General features: G+C 48.4%; 2 protein-coding genes across 10 annotated transcripts in view; one reads left to right on the top strand and one right to left on the bottom strand.

The window, feature by feature from the left end:
• The window catches only part of cacna1c (calcium channel, voltage-dependent, L type, alpha 1C subunit), a 76,801-nt gene that overhangs the window by 48,795 nt on the left and 13,256 nt on the right, over window positions 1–14,750 (bottom strand). For all 9 annotated transcript variants that reach the window (XM_052055509.1, XM_052055501.1, XM_052055504.1 and 6 more), the window contains exons 2-3: window positions 7,366–7,813; window positions 4,542–4,647 (exon numbers count right to left, since the gene is read on the bottom strand). In XM_052055509.1, coding sequence (XP_051911469.1) covers window positions 4,542–4,647; window positions 7,366–7,813 — 554 coding nt within the window. The remainder of the gene's footprint in view (window positions 1–4,541; window positions 4,648–7,365; window positions 7,814–14,750) is intronic.
• LOC127593837 (ninjurin-2-like) overlaps window positions 5,643–14,750 on the top strand; it is a 150,184-nt gene continuing 141,076 nt past the window's right edge. The window contains exon 1 of the mRNA XM_052055531.1: window positions 5,643–5,647. The gene's annotated coding sequence lies outside the window, so the exon portion shown is untranslated. The remainder of the gene's footprint in view (window positions 5,648–14,750) is intronic.

Raw genomic sequence — 14,750 nt, forward strand, 5'->3', positions numbered from 1 at the left:
CTGAAGCAACGCAGCAAGCAAGACTTTCAACCGATATTTCAAAATAAAAGAGTTTGAGTTTGAGTCAACTGGAAACCCACAATGCATTTTTTCATTGCCAGCAAACATTTCGGCATGTAGGTGTTTTTCAGCGTGTCAAAAAAGGGCGCATTCAAGTTCATATAACGCCCGGAGTTCCGTTCCAAAAGCGAAAAAAGAGATTCACTGCCTTCTTTTAAATGAATGACTGTTTTTTAAATGGCACTTTTTCCTCTCGCACATTTCCAGAAAGGCTCAAGCTGGATCCGCGCGTGGAATTTACAGCTGCGCAAGAGCGTTTACTGTCCGTGTCTCAGCAGCCATCATTTTTCCTTTCACCTAAAAATCTGACTCTGATCCCCCCCCCCCCCCCCCCCCGGCGCCCCAATCGCTCCACTCAACACATGTTGCGAGGTGACTGAAGCTCCTCCTTTCTGCCGACTGCGGGTTGTTAATGTTTCATTCGCCGAGTTGGGGCGGCGTGGATGAAAGGAAACGCTGAAGGTTGGCGGGCGGCGGATGACACGCGAGAGCTCGCGGGTCTTTTCGGTTTAGATTTGTCGAAAAATACTCGACATGGGAAGACGAAACAGTACGTCGGAAATGCGCTAATTTACCAACTGGAAGAAAAAAAAAAGGCGAATGCCCGAGGCTCAGTGTCTCAAAGTCTTCACATTTAAATGAACAAGTGGGGAAATACAAACGTGTACATGTGGAAGAGCAGGCGCTAATTCTGCTAACTTGGGGAATCTCTTTCCGCTGATTTGTTTTTAGGTTTCCGGGGGTTCCTCTCGGGCGGTGGAATCGTTTGCAGCGTCAACTCTAGTATAAATAATGACACCGAGTTGTTTTTTTCAGTCGTGGCATCTGGCGAAAATGCATTTCCGGGGCATAAGCAGAGCTCGCAAGCTAACTGACCGTTATTGTGATAGAAACGGGCCTAGTAATGACAACGAAGTGATTCACAATGATACAAGCGTTTCTTTTTTTTTTTTTTTTAACCGTGCCCAATTTTCAGATTCTCGTGCCCAATTTTCGAATTATTAAGTCGTTTTGAGTCAGAGGAGTGTGTGAAAAGGAACTTTAGCATGCTACAAAATGGCCGCCAGCTCCCGCGTGCTACTTTTGGTGGGGATTTTGCGGTGGGTTGTCGGGGGTGGGGGCAGTGGGCCCCTCCGTGTCCGCGTGGAACAGGGTGACGCATCATGCAGCGCTCGTTTGAATATTTTAGCAGGAAACATTCGTGACGTCCTTCCCTTTTTCTGCGCTTTCATCATTCTGCGCGCTCTGCCTCTGCCGCTAATTCCGCTAAGTTGGAGCCAAGTCACTCTCATTACGGGGACAATGTGCAGGAAACATTTCTGAAATTCCAGCCAACTTCCTGGTTTAAAAATAGCGCTCTCGTTTTTACAGATGTGGCAGTGGAACCCGACGATATCCCTTTGGTCATCTCGCTACCGCATTAGTGATTATTATTATTATTATTATTATTATTATTATTCTCCTCCTAAGAATAGTCATTTTATTACTACTTTAAGTAAAACGCTTTTCAAATATTTGTCGCGTAACCCGTTCGAAAAACGCTCTTTTCTATGCTCACCGTTAGCATGTCAATGCCTTCTCCTTTCGTATGTTAGCATTAGCCTAGCAAGACATTCGTAAGCCTGTCGAGTTGTTTTAAATCTGCTTTGTCTGATGTTTAGTTTGACAGAAAACCTCAACGTAAGTATGCCCGGTTCACGATTTGTCAAATTGCTGCTGATTATGACACGCCCTCCAAAAAAAAATAAAACGTTTCGTCGTTCGCACCGTCTGGTAACAAGAGAGGTGTTACGTCCCAATTTGCAGCGTGCAGCTGGTTTGATTAAGCAGGCCTTGACCCATGTGTGTGTGTGTGTGTGTGTGTGTGTGTGTGTTTTCCTAGACATGCAAATGAGGGGCTTCCTGCGCAGGAGCCCCAGAGCGGAAAAAGCGAAAAACTCCTGTTTTTGGTTTTGTTTAGTTTTTTTACCGTCCTCATCAAATCACACCCACGCATGCAAGCTGTCTCCAATTGGTGGTTCCGTTTTTTTTTTCTCTCCCCCCCCCCTCCTTAAACAGAGGAGTTCCTGTTTGTGCCACGTTTGACCTACCTCGCAAACCTTTCATTAATATTGTTATGGACTAAAGTGCCATCCAACTTGTCGCCTTGGAAACGGCAAAAGGAGAGGCTTTGTGCCAGCTTAGGAACACAATGCAATGGGGCTGCCACGCACAATAGGATCGCGGGGTCTGTTTCTCCCCACGCGCCGCCTCGCCGCCAAGACGCTGATGGTTTCAAGATGCAAAAAGAGCGAGGGTTGAAAAATGGTGAAAAGCGACACGACTTTGGAGGGGAGAGGAGGTGTGTGGGGGGGTTGAAGAAACAAAAATCAAGACGGTGACATCTTGCTGCTGAACTCTCCTCCACCGACACTCGAATATTAGCAAACAACCAACATTAAAATTCATTCCGGCAAGGAAATCGCCGGAATCGAGCTCAGGCAGCACTACGCGGCTTTCACATCTTTTGCTGTTTCGACACCAAATACAGGAATCCCTCATGACTCAGAAGTTCCAGCGTATTTAGATTCAATCGTAATGGACTGCATGACCTCAAGTGGCGCAGTTGGGATTGTTGACATGCTCAAATAAAAACCCCAAAGCAGCTTTGTAGCCAATCGCTGGCTTCACATTGGCTGAAAAAAAATACGCTCTTCAAAGCGCTGGGCCAAAAAGTGATCCAAATTGGGTGAAACGGCTAATTGGAGCCGATTTGGGGTGATTTATACAGCCAAAAACCAGATGGATCAAAAGTAACCCAATTATGGGTCAAACCTTTTGGGGATATTAATTTGACCCCAATTTTTGTTCCAACAGCATTTTTGTTGTTTTGATTTTATTTCACGAAAACAACCCAGCATTTATTTATTTATTTTTGGCACATTCTAAAAATATGAAATTATCTCTTTTGTTTTCCAGAGTGACTAATCCTGCTAAGCTTTGAACAACAGCCCAGAACGCGTGCAGTGTGTGTGTGTGTGTGTGTGTGTGTTTGTGTATGCATTTCTGACGGGACTTATTGCTATTTAATGTGTTTGTGCCATCGGTGAGTCATCAATGCAGCATGACACAGTCTTGCGGAACGGTTAAGCTCCGCCCACTTGCCCCTCTGTCGCCCCCATAGTGGATAAAGTCACGCATGCGTGTGTGTGTGTGTGTGTGTGTGTGTGTGTGTGTTTTGCTAACGCGTGCAAATAAATACTTTGTCGGCCGTGCGACTTTTATGGACGCGTTTCATCTCACTCGATTAAAGTTTACAATTTAACGAGCGACGCGTTTGTTTGCCGATGCACAGATTCCGTCGCTATTTATCGCCTAATCGCGATCGGGCTGATGTTAGTGTCTCGCCGCGCAAATGAAGCGTTAATAAAAGCGATAATTGCCGCCAATGAGAGCGAGCGGGACGGTCTTTCGTGCATTTTTTTTTTTTTGGGGGGGGTCTCCTCCGTCTCTCTGCTAAAGCCGGGACATCCGAAGAGCATCGCTACGGTTACCATCACCATGACAACCCGCCTCCCCCGGCGCTGCTATTATTGGCCGCGTCGTCAAGGAGACGGGGGGGTCATTATGGGATGCGGGACGGAAATAGAAAACGGGGACTGGAAGCGGTGCGGCGGATCTGCGGCGTTACATCAGTAATGTAAACACATCTGTGTATGTGTGTGTGTATGTGTGTGTGTGTGTGTGTTCAACTGTTGTGTCCAGTTATCTAATAACATTACAGCACAATATGATATGATAACACCGCATATCGGTTCTTCGTGTCTCACTTTTAACCCCTTTCGGGGACAGCGGTTACGGAAGTGGACAGCTTATCGGGTTACGGGTGCAGGTTAAAAAAAAAGAGGAGGAGCAAAAAAAGAGGAGGAGCAAATTGGCTTTTTGGGCCTATTCCTAGCAACAAAAAAACAAACAAACCAACAAAAAAAATTTATCGTTATGGGGTCTACGGTCTGTTTTAACTGTCAGGAAATCAGAAAGACGGTTTTGTATTGATCTTTGACAAGAGCGTTCTTCGAAAGAATAAAAAAAGGAGAGTGGGACAGATGTGACGCGGCCTCGCGGGGGATTAGCGGCCTCGCGCGCAAAAACATGCACAAATCGCAGGCGATGACGCACAGACCCACACGGGGCGGCGAGGGCGGGATCAGGTTTTTGCCCAATGGAAAAATCGACCGTTACGCAAGAAGTTTTTTTTCGAGACGTCATCAGCCGAGCGCTCAAAGCAATTTCCAATCCAAACAAGCTAAGACGCCAAACGGCCTTCTGGGAATCCACACAAAGAATGATTCTTGGGCTTTGATCGCAAACCTTTGGGGTCAAATTGGCCGACCGCTTATCCACGGCAAAATAACGCCGAATCACTGTTTTTTTATCTACATCACGGTCATATTCCCCCCCCGATTCAAACCGTTTTGATTCAAACGGAAAGGCTGACTCACCAGATTGGAGTTGGTGGCGTTGGAGTCGTCCTCCGGGAAGGGGATGTAGACGGCTAAGGCCACACAGTTAGCGAAAATGGTCATCAGGATGATGATCTCGAACGGTCTGAGAGGAGCAGGCCGATTAAGGAATACACTTCCAAAGCGCCGACGATACGCAAACCCTCCGGGCGGCGTCATTCGTCTCACTTAGATTGCCATCGATCCCCCCCGGGGGGAAGGCCCGACTCGCTCTTTAAACGCCGGCATCACCCGTTTTCTAACAGGTGGCATTTGTCACTGTGATCAATGCCTCAATCTTAACTGTGAAAACATCATTTGGTGCATTACAGGCGCGAAACGATGCGATCTACGGGGCCCACTTGTCTCGAGGGGTAGCGCGCATGCCCAAATATGGGCGCCGTCGCGTGGAAGATGGGATGTGTCTGGAGGAATGAGGGAAAGACACTTTTTTTTGTGGGGGGGGGGTGCAAGGTCCTTGAGAGGCGAGTGACCTCATTATTTTTGGCCGGGCGAGCGAGCGGGAGCCAGCGAGGGAACGTGAAGGAGAGACAGAGGAGGTCTGCTTTTCATCAGCGCAATTACACCCCCCCACCTCCACCCTTCTCCCTTTGGGCTAGCAAGCGTGTGCACCTCGCAGAAAAATACCGACCGCGGTGGGCCATTTTCAGGGTCAATGCTTCACTGTTGGACACCATTTTTTTTTCTTCAATGTGTATCCACCATATCAAATAACGTTCCCAAAAAAACGCCTCCTAGTCCCGAAAAAAATCCAATTTGAGCAAAAACGGTCGACGCGGTGCAGCTACGTAGTGCTACGATCCACGCCGTAAAGCGCAATTCATTCGCTTATTTGAAGACGCATTCGATTTGCCGCGTTGATGCGGCAGCGACGAAAAGGTTTCCCTTTTTGGTTGAAAATGACTTCCTATAATAATATCATTTTGTCGGCGGCGCAGTGACGGCTCATGTCGCCGGTAAAACGGCCCCTAATGGGTTATAAACCTCGAAAGTGGATGGGCTCTCGACAGGATAAAGAGTGGAAGAAAGCAAGAAGGGGGGGGGGGGGAGTGTGGGGGGGGTCCATCTCAGAGAGTTTTCAGTGTGGCCCCGCAGACAGAGACGGATACGTCTGCTCCAGTGTTGTGTTTATGTTTGGATTAAGGCTTTTGACCTTACGCCACAAGAGCAAAAATGGATCAAATTTAATCACTCACCCCTGGAGCGGGTCTCATTAGAACGCGACCCAGACGCAAACGGGCTCGCTGAAACACGGGGGCCGACACTCGCTCCCAGATCCTGACCCATAATTGAGACGGGGGGGCGACAAAAAAAAAAAAAAACAACAACCGTGAGGTCGGCTTCTATCAACACGCTAATAAATCTGCCAGATGCTGCAATGTTTAGGGAGGAGGGTTAAAAAAATATATATATATGACACTTGGGAGAAAAATTACAAAAAGTGAAGCGTTTTATCAGTTGATTTGCGGCTTAAATGGCAAGGCGGAGAAATAACACCGTCTGGGAGGACATTCCGCTAATCTGGACGGATATTAGAGGGATTTAACATTTTCAGGGTGCTAACGAGACTGCGCCTTGCAATTGTGAGACATGTTCAGGTTTTTGTACAACCTTGGATGCTCACAATGGCGCAGAAGTTGCCCCGACTTTTTCAAACAGGTATAAGTGATGTCAAAAGTTAATTAATAAACGACAGTCAGGGTTTTTTGGGGCATCTGGAACGGATTCATTGGATTTATATTGTTCCGGATGGGAAATATCGCTTTGGTTTTGGAATGAGTTTGTTTATTAAGGTCGACAGCCGTTTCTAATCATTTGTCCCTCCCGCAACAAGCGGTTGTTGTCGTTTTCATCGCAGCCACGTGAGAGGTCGCGTGCGTGAGAGCTCAGACGGACCCCCGCCGACCTGTTGAGGGGTTATGGGTTGTCACGGCAACAGGAGGAAGGGAGATTTGGGCGCACGCACCAACCGGCCCAAGTTCCGAAGACCGCCCCAATTCAAATTGACCTCCAAATTGGGTGTAATTTGGAGATTTATTGCGGCGCGCGTGCAGCAATTTATTCAACTCCTTCTCCTTGCGCCTTGTTTGCATGATTAATGCCGGGAATTGTGGGTAATCATCTGCGAAGTCATCAGCGCCCCGCTCGTCGCCGCGATTGACTGTAACTGCTTCGGATCTAAATAAACAAATGCGTCACCAAATAAAAATAAACGGTCGCCGTTAGCCACGCCAATCCCGAGAGACGGCCAAATATCGCACCCGTTGAAACGGACGACAACTTTGCAGCGACGGACGCTTAATTCCATCGCCCCCGCTTGCCTTTGTCATCCCTCAAGTTTACCTTCCCCATCTCGGAGCGACGCGAATTTGAAAACTAATCAACAATGCAGCTTGAAAAAGAAAAGTAGGAGGCGAAGAGCGGCTATTGTACAGACAGAGGGATACTAAACGGGGTGGGGGGGGGCGGCGTAGGAGGAGGGACCCTCGGGAGAGAGGATGAATGCGGTGAGAGAGAGAGAAAAGTGTGACGGGGGAACGAAGCGGCTTTTTAATCCGCATGTGAGTAAACAAAAAGGATGAAAGGAAGATGAAGCCCCCCCCCAAAAAAAAAAGAGGAAGAGGAGGCTCGCAAGGATTGAAAAGCCAGAGGGCACGCAGGTTGATTAACCCGACCCAGCTGAGAAAGAGGCACTTGGGAGTCATTCGTCCATATATTTAAAGTCTTTTCCTCCTCTCGATGCAATTAAAAAAATAAATAAATAGCAGCCGAGCTATCGCCATGGCAACAGCCCAAAGGATACTTCCACTCGACGATGCTGATGCAGGCCCGGCGAATGGGGTTCTTGAGCGTGAGGCAGAGCAGCGCCCGCGGGGGCCGCGTGGCCGTGGTGGTGGTGGGCTTTTTGGGTTTGGAGCTGTAGTGCTGCCGCTTGCGCTGCGTGGAGCTGGCCGTGGAGATGGGCCCGCCCCCGCCGCCGCCACCCCCGCCGCCTCCCGCCGCCAGCCCCGCCGCGCAGCCCGAGGCCGCGTTGCCCATCATCTTGGCCTGGCGGGCGGCGTCGATGGCGGCCTGCCAGCTCAGAGCGGCGCCCGGCGTGGCCATGTGCTCCGGGGCCAGGCCCACCACGCCCAACCCGCCGCGGTTGACCCCGCCCACGCCTCCATCGCGGTCACCGGCGGCCGGGTGCTCATTGGTCAGTCCGGGGGCGGACGGGCGAGGGAGGGTGGGAGGGGGAGAGTAGTCGGAGCCTGAAACGCAGAAACGGGGAGCGAAGATTAAAATTGAGACGATCACATCCGCAACTTTATTGGAATATTTGGAACTTGAAGTACGACAACCCCCCCCCCCCCCCTCAGGCCCCCCCCCACCCCCACCCCACCCCACGATTCCACCTGTGATTCAATATGTCATTTTTTTTTGTTTTTTTTTTAACAATAATATTTGAACGCATTGGTTTTGGAGCTTCGGACCCGGTTTTGCACACTTACACTTACAACGTACTGTCCTGAACCACAAAAACATGGCGTGATTGTCAAGGAAGAAGTAGATAGCCGCTACGTGACGACAACGCAACAGATTTGGCTTTTAATCGCCAACCGACAGCTCAATCGACCTCCCTCTCTCTCTCTCTCTTTCTCTCTCTCCAACACAGACAACCGAGCGGGGGTCAATCGCGACTTTCCAAACAAGAGCGCCATATTGTCGAACGCTCGCCGCGGAGTCAGCGACGGCATTACAATAATCTCGAGCAGATTACACTCGCGCAAAGCGACGCGGTGAATATAAAAAAAAAAAAGAAAAAAAAAACGCAGAGCGGATTCTTCGAGCTGCCTGCTTAGCCAGATTAAAGACACGTTTAATATCCGCTCAGCGCCCCCTCCGCTCTCCGCCCACAACGTGAACAAAAACGTTCAGCCCTGCTTCGGATTATGCACATCCTTCACACATTACAAAAAAAAAAAAAAATTATAAAAAAAAAATGCGTGTAATATCTTTGCATGTTTTGATTTAAATCGAGCATAAATGTCAAAACTAGATACGAAAATGCCACACGGTGAGGTATTATTCTGGAAGTGGATAAGAAGAAGTCCGCAGTGGAAGTGAAGCCAACAGAGAGAATAAAAAAAATACATAAAAAAAAAAATTAAGTCAGTGGAGCTGTTATCTATTTCATGATAAAGACTGCAGACAGATGTTATCACTTCGGCGCTCTCAAATGCGCTCCAAAGGTTTTACGTGGCTGTTTGCTCCGTAAAAAAAAAAAAAAAACGTACAGAGTTGATTTTTATACAACTTTTTTCGTAAGCTTCCATTCGGGCGCACAGTGATGATGTCATGATCAAAGAAGGGCAGCAGAGGCAGCTGTTTATAGAGCGCAAATAAAATAATAATAGCAATAATGAAAAGCTTGAGAGGTGGGGGTGTGGGGGGGGTAATGGACTTCTTTCGGTCTTTTGGTGAGCGAGAAAGCGTGATTGTCATTTCCTCTGTGCTTCACACGACATGCCGTCATTATCGCTGTCAGCGCGCACGTCGCTTTTAAAGCCGATCCTATTTTTATCCAATTCATGTGCCGTCTCGCACGAGCACAATAGAAAAAGCGACTGCCTCCCGATCCGTTCGCCGCCGATTAATCTCTCGTCGACGGCTGACAAAACCGACACAAGGTTTGGATGGGATCTACTTCAACTTGTCAAGAGATTTAAGTCGATTTTCGTCCCTTCCGTAAGATTGCGTTTCATAAAACAGTTTTTTGGGAGTGTCAACAAAAAAATGACCACCAGGGGGCTGTATCATACACTTAAGATATCAACATAGAAGAGTTTCACAACCAATGTAACCGAGCTGTAATATTACCCGTTCTTCGCAGGGGATAAAGAATATAACGCCTACACGAATAGTCACGGAGTCAGTCAACAGTTTGCCTTCAGTACATTCGTTGTTCGGAGTGTAATAACGCTGCTAGCCGGTTAGCGTTTCCAATTGAGTCTGCGCGTTAAGCTAACGGATGTTTGTTCTGTATCGCTTTGCTCTATTTTACTGCATCACCTCGGAGTTGCTATTTTGGAGGACTGCAAATAGACTACCTGGGAGATCTTCATAAATCTTGGCGGGGAGGTGTATTACGGGACAGGGGAATGACTTTTGCAACCTTTATATTCATTCAAGTGCGCGTAAACGCAGCGGAATGCTCTGCCGTGCACATAAATAAGCTCGGTGGGCCCATTTTCTGGCCCACCCAAGTCACTCGCGCCCCTTGGAACACTCGCACAAAGGCATTCGTTGAAAGAAACGCAACGGGCACACGCGCGTGTGGCATGATTGAAGCAAATGCTAACGCTAATGGACAAAAGGTAACGGGGTCCGTTGTCAATTTCCCGCACACGCACAACAAATAGCGCGCTAAGTCTCGGCTAGCGGGGGGCTAACGGCGCAACTGACATCTCGTGCCGCTCGGCGCGCCTCGCCTGTGAACGCCACGTGGATTTATTCATGAAACGCGTCGCACGCGCATGGGTGGCGTGCAGCCAAGTGCTGCTGGTGTGCGTGTGTGTCGGGTATGAGAGACGGCGTTGGAAAATTCGACTTTGCGGTTTGTTATTTCATGAAGAAAAAGCTAGGATTGCTTTTTTTTATTAAGGGACGTTGTTGAGCGATATGCAAATGAGCAGATTAGCATTTTGTTGAGTTGTTTCGATTTTATTTGACACAGCGAATTTGAAATAATTAGCATAGCTAGCAAAGGGCCAACTGAGCTAACTACCGAAAGAAACAAAGATGGCGCTTTAAACACACAGAACCACCGGCCACAACATTAGGCACACCTTCGTCAAATGAGAGGAAGTAAAAAAATGCTACGGTATTGATTTCGGTAGCGGCAAGTATGCTAACTGGAGTTATGAAACTAGCGGCGACGCTAATTCCACGCTAACGTGACGTCGGTGGAGGGCGAAAGCGGGCGAGAGCGCCAACAAAGCGCGCGAGAGCCACAAAGTCATCACGAGCCAAGTCCAAACTGCCGATGGAGGAGGACGGCTTGCTCACGCTCGCGCCTCCGAGCCGACCTTCCCGCACACAGCCAGCGGATATTAATAACGTCTTATTAATATTCATCCGCAGCGGAGCGATGGGAGGCCGGAGTAACCCAGATAGCAGTCGTCTAACTTCTGAAAGGTTTTCCAAAATTCAGTTTTTGTGGAAAATAAGCAAAGTGATCTTTGTCGGCATATTCATATTTTAGTCATCGTTTTACCGTGTACACAATTACAGATGTCGACAATCAAATATCACCGCCTTGGCAGCGCTTAGCATGTCTATCATTCCATTTTTTTTTGTGTGTGTCTCTCTCGGGATTGGAATCGAATCCATGCGTGGATGTGGACTTTTTTGGAAGCACCAGAGTTCAAATGTAATTTTTTTTATAAAAATAGGATTCCAAATTGAGGAACTTGGCTCCCTGACTTGCGTCTCCATCAGACTGGCTTGCACTGGGCCAAAGCCAGGAGGGAATGACTGGGGTTGCGTTCAAGTGAAGCCGAGCCTTCGCCGAGTTTCCTCGTGTTCCAAAGAGGAAACAGATGTCAACTCGGGGACGCCGGCAAATGATGCGAACAGTACACGCAAACAAAACACAGCACGAGGGCCACTAAGAATGACCCCCTCCCATACCCCCCCCCCCCCCCAAAAAAAATATGACAGCTCTGAATGGTACGCGGGCACAAGGAAGGTTGTGATTAAGCGGCGGGTCTGCAAGGCCGTAAATCGCTAATGAACGCGTTCTCATTGCTTAGCGGCAGAGGCTCGGTCTCCGAGGGAGCGTTTGGTTTATGACTCAACACGTCCCCGATCGCCCTACATGGAGACGCTTGGGAAACAACGAAAAAAAAATGGCAGTTGATGTGACATAAGCAGGAGGCACAAATGCAATCTCGTGAGATTTACATTTTCTTCTTCTCACATTTTCTACTTCTCACCTTTGACACACACGATACACCCCGGGGGGGCAGTATAACACACACGCACAGACGCAAATGGAGAATGTCGGTCCTCATGAAGACACAATATTAGCTGTTCTTCACAGAGGATAAGGAACATATGCTTGCGAATATTGTTGTATTATCTGCCAGCGTGTTGCTCCACCATTTGTGTTCTTAAGGAGATCGGACAAAATCATATGAAAAAAAAAACATGCCCCAAAATAAAGCCGAGTAAGGTAATTTGCTTCAGTTTCAACCACTTCAGTTCACACACGTGGCTCAAATTAGTAAAACCATAGCGTAAATTCAGTGGCGCGCAATCAAATTCCAGGACCAAGCTACGGTTGTAAAAATTTTCAACGCATTCCAGTTTTTCTTTTCAGGACTAAATCCTCGGAGAGTGAACTGCTCTTCAAGTTCATTTGTCGGTGCTGTAAGGAAGGAGAAAAGGGAGATGGGAGGTTGCCAATGTGACTGAGGAGAAGGTGATGCTACAGGAGGATGACTCATCCCCAAGACGGCCTCATAAATACGTAAAGCGCATGCAGGCACGCAGTCGCGAATGCTCACTGTCGTTCTTTACGCGCACACGCGCACGGAATAGTCACCGGCCGCCCGTTTGTCTGATCCCGATTCCCAGAGACGCTTGGGCGGCTTTCTCTTAATGAGCCAAAATGGCCGCTGCCACGCCGCCGTTTCCAGGCCAGTGAAGGCGGCGGACCCAGGGGCGGAGAAACCGGGAGAGAGGAATGATCACAAGGGCCGGATTTAAATGGAGCTCATTAGCCGCCGGTGGCCGCGAGAGGTCCCAGCACACACACACACACACACACACACACACACACACACACACACACGCACGCAGACCCACGACATGCGTGAACACACACAATGTCATGCTTGCAATTGGACGAGTGGCGAGGCGGCGTGTTCTACAGATGGCGTTTGTGATTTTGGACATTGATACCCCCCCTTGAACTGCCCTCTGTTTGTCCACCCACTCAACATATGTCGGAGTTATACTGTACCACCACGCTGGTGTCACTTTAAGGTGGCGTCGACCCCCCCCCCAACCCCCCGCCCTCATCCCGACGGCAAAAACCAAGACCCGCCAAACTCTCATCAAAGGGTGTTTGATTACTGTTGCCCAGACCACACATGTCCCAGGCGGAACAAGGTTTGAGAGAAAAAAAGGGGGGGCGGGGGGGGGGGGGTGGTAGGGGCCTCAGATGTCCCACGTTTGCAGCAGATTTATTTGAAATGTGCTCAGTTTTTCAAGATTCTGGACCCACTTTGAGTTTCTCAAACAACCACATAGCTTTGGCTTTAGCTTAATGCTAACAAACCGCCGGGGGGTGGGGGGGGGGGGGGGTGGTAGGGGCCTCAGATGTCCCATGTTTGCAGCACATTTATTTAAAATGTGCTCTGTTTTTCAAGATTCTGGACCCACTTTGTGTTGCTCAAACAAACCACGTAGCTTTGGCTTTAGCTTAATGCTAACAAACCGCCGGCGGGCTAACAAATAGCATCGGCTGTCAAACAGTCGAGCGAGCGGCCGATTTCCGAGGAAAACTACGTGAACGATGCGCCCGTTAGCCCATCGCCATCGGAATGGAATATCGGCATTCGTTAGGGCAACGTTTGAAGACAGGACGCCGTCACGATACTCGCCGACTTGACGCTAATGGCCCGCGGCTTTCTTTTAGCTACGCGGTGGAGTCAATTCTTGTCGTTATGAAGGCATCGTCTATGTTACATCAGATGAGGCAGCCATCCTAAATCTGGCTGGTGAGTAACCAACAACTGACTTGTCCATTTACCGCTCATGTGTGAGCGTTGCCTGTAAGGCGCACACACACACATACACACACACACACACACACATAATGGGAACAATAGTTCTGACAGGATCTGTGAGTCATAAATAGCCGGCCGTGCATTCCAGCAAAAGGGTCTCGGCGTAAACATTTAGACTGGAGAAGCCTCCGCGCATTGCTTACGGATCACCTCGCTTTCTTCTCCCGTCGGAATGATCGAAAACACAAACAGGTGGAAGCGTTTACAGCAAAGAATGCCCAAACAAATGAGACAAAAGCGCAAGACTGGAATTTGACGCGCCGAGTCAAAGACTGGAATACGCCGAGACCACGTGGCACTTTCCTTCCCTCCCTAAGCTGGGGGGGGGGAAAAAAAAAACGGGAGGCCTCCGATCTTAAAACCACAACGACTCCAGCAGGAGAGGAGTGATCAAGTCGACAAAAAGTCAACGAGAGCAAAGGAAAGATTCACGACTGCGTCCGAGAGGACATAAAGCTCGAAACGGTTCCAGAATAAACGTCTTTTTATTTAACGGCATAATAATGTTCTCCCCGTTTGCGGGGGCAAGGGTGCAAGCAAAGAAATGTCAGGACGAGTCGACGAGAACGTCTGAATTTTATTTGGCAATCGTCGGAAGCACCTAAAATCGAGGGCAGGCGGGTGCTGTTGATTCTCAGCATGCATCCCCGTTTCTTAAGGGGGGTGCACACTTGTGCAACCACATGCTCTCAGTTCATTTCTACTTTCGCCATTGGAAAAAATATATTGGAACACAGCGGTGGGGGGGGGGGGTGTAAACTTTTTATATTCACTGCTCCTATTTAATCCGATATGAATTGTTTAAAAATCGCCTTGCATTGGCGAGAGTTAAAAAAATTGGACGTGTGTTAGTTTGTCGAAAATGAAACAAGTGCTCTTACAATGACCAAAAAAAAATATATCTCACGAAAAAAAAAATAATCCTGAAAATGCAAAGCCAAACCAGGGAGAGCAGTTCAGGGTGCAGTTTGTCGACCAGAATTGATTTCATCAAAGGGACAAACTGGAGCACATCTTTCCAAAAATAAAAAATAAAAAGATGACAACCCAAAAGAAGACAGAAAAAGCATGTGAAAAAAAATGAGCCAAAGAACAAGCAGAAGAGCGATGGAAGGAAAGAAAAAAGGAGTCCAAGTTTAGCTCTCCCCTGAGGACTCCACTCAGGTTCCTCTGCTCTTTTCGTCGTCCTCCTCGTTCTCCATCCATCACCAAATAATTAACTTGCTATAAGTGAAATTAATTCCACTAATTGGTTTAAAAAGGTATTTCTGGACCGAGATGGCAAGAGATGAAAAAAAAAAAGCGAAGATGTGACCTCGCCTGGCAGGAAGTGGACCGACTGGCTGCTATT

Source organism: Hippocampus zosterae, chromosome 21 (genome assembly GCF_025434085.1).
Source record: "Hippocampus zosterae strain Florida chromosome 21, ASM2543408v3, whole genome shotgun sequence".
In the NCBI taxonomy this organism is placed as follows: Eukaryota; Metazoa; Chordata; class Actinopteri; order Syngnathiformes; family Syngnathidae; genus Hippocampus; species Hippocampus zosterae.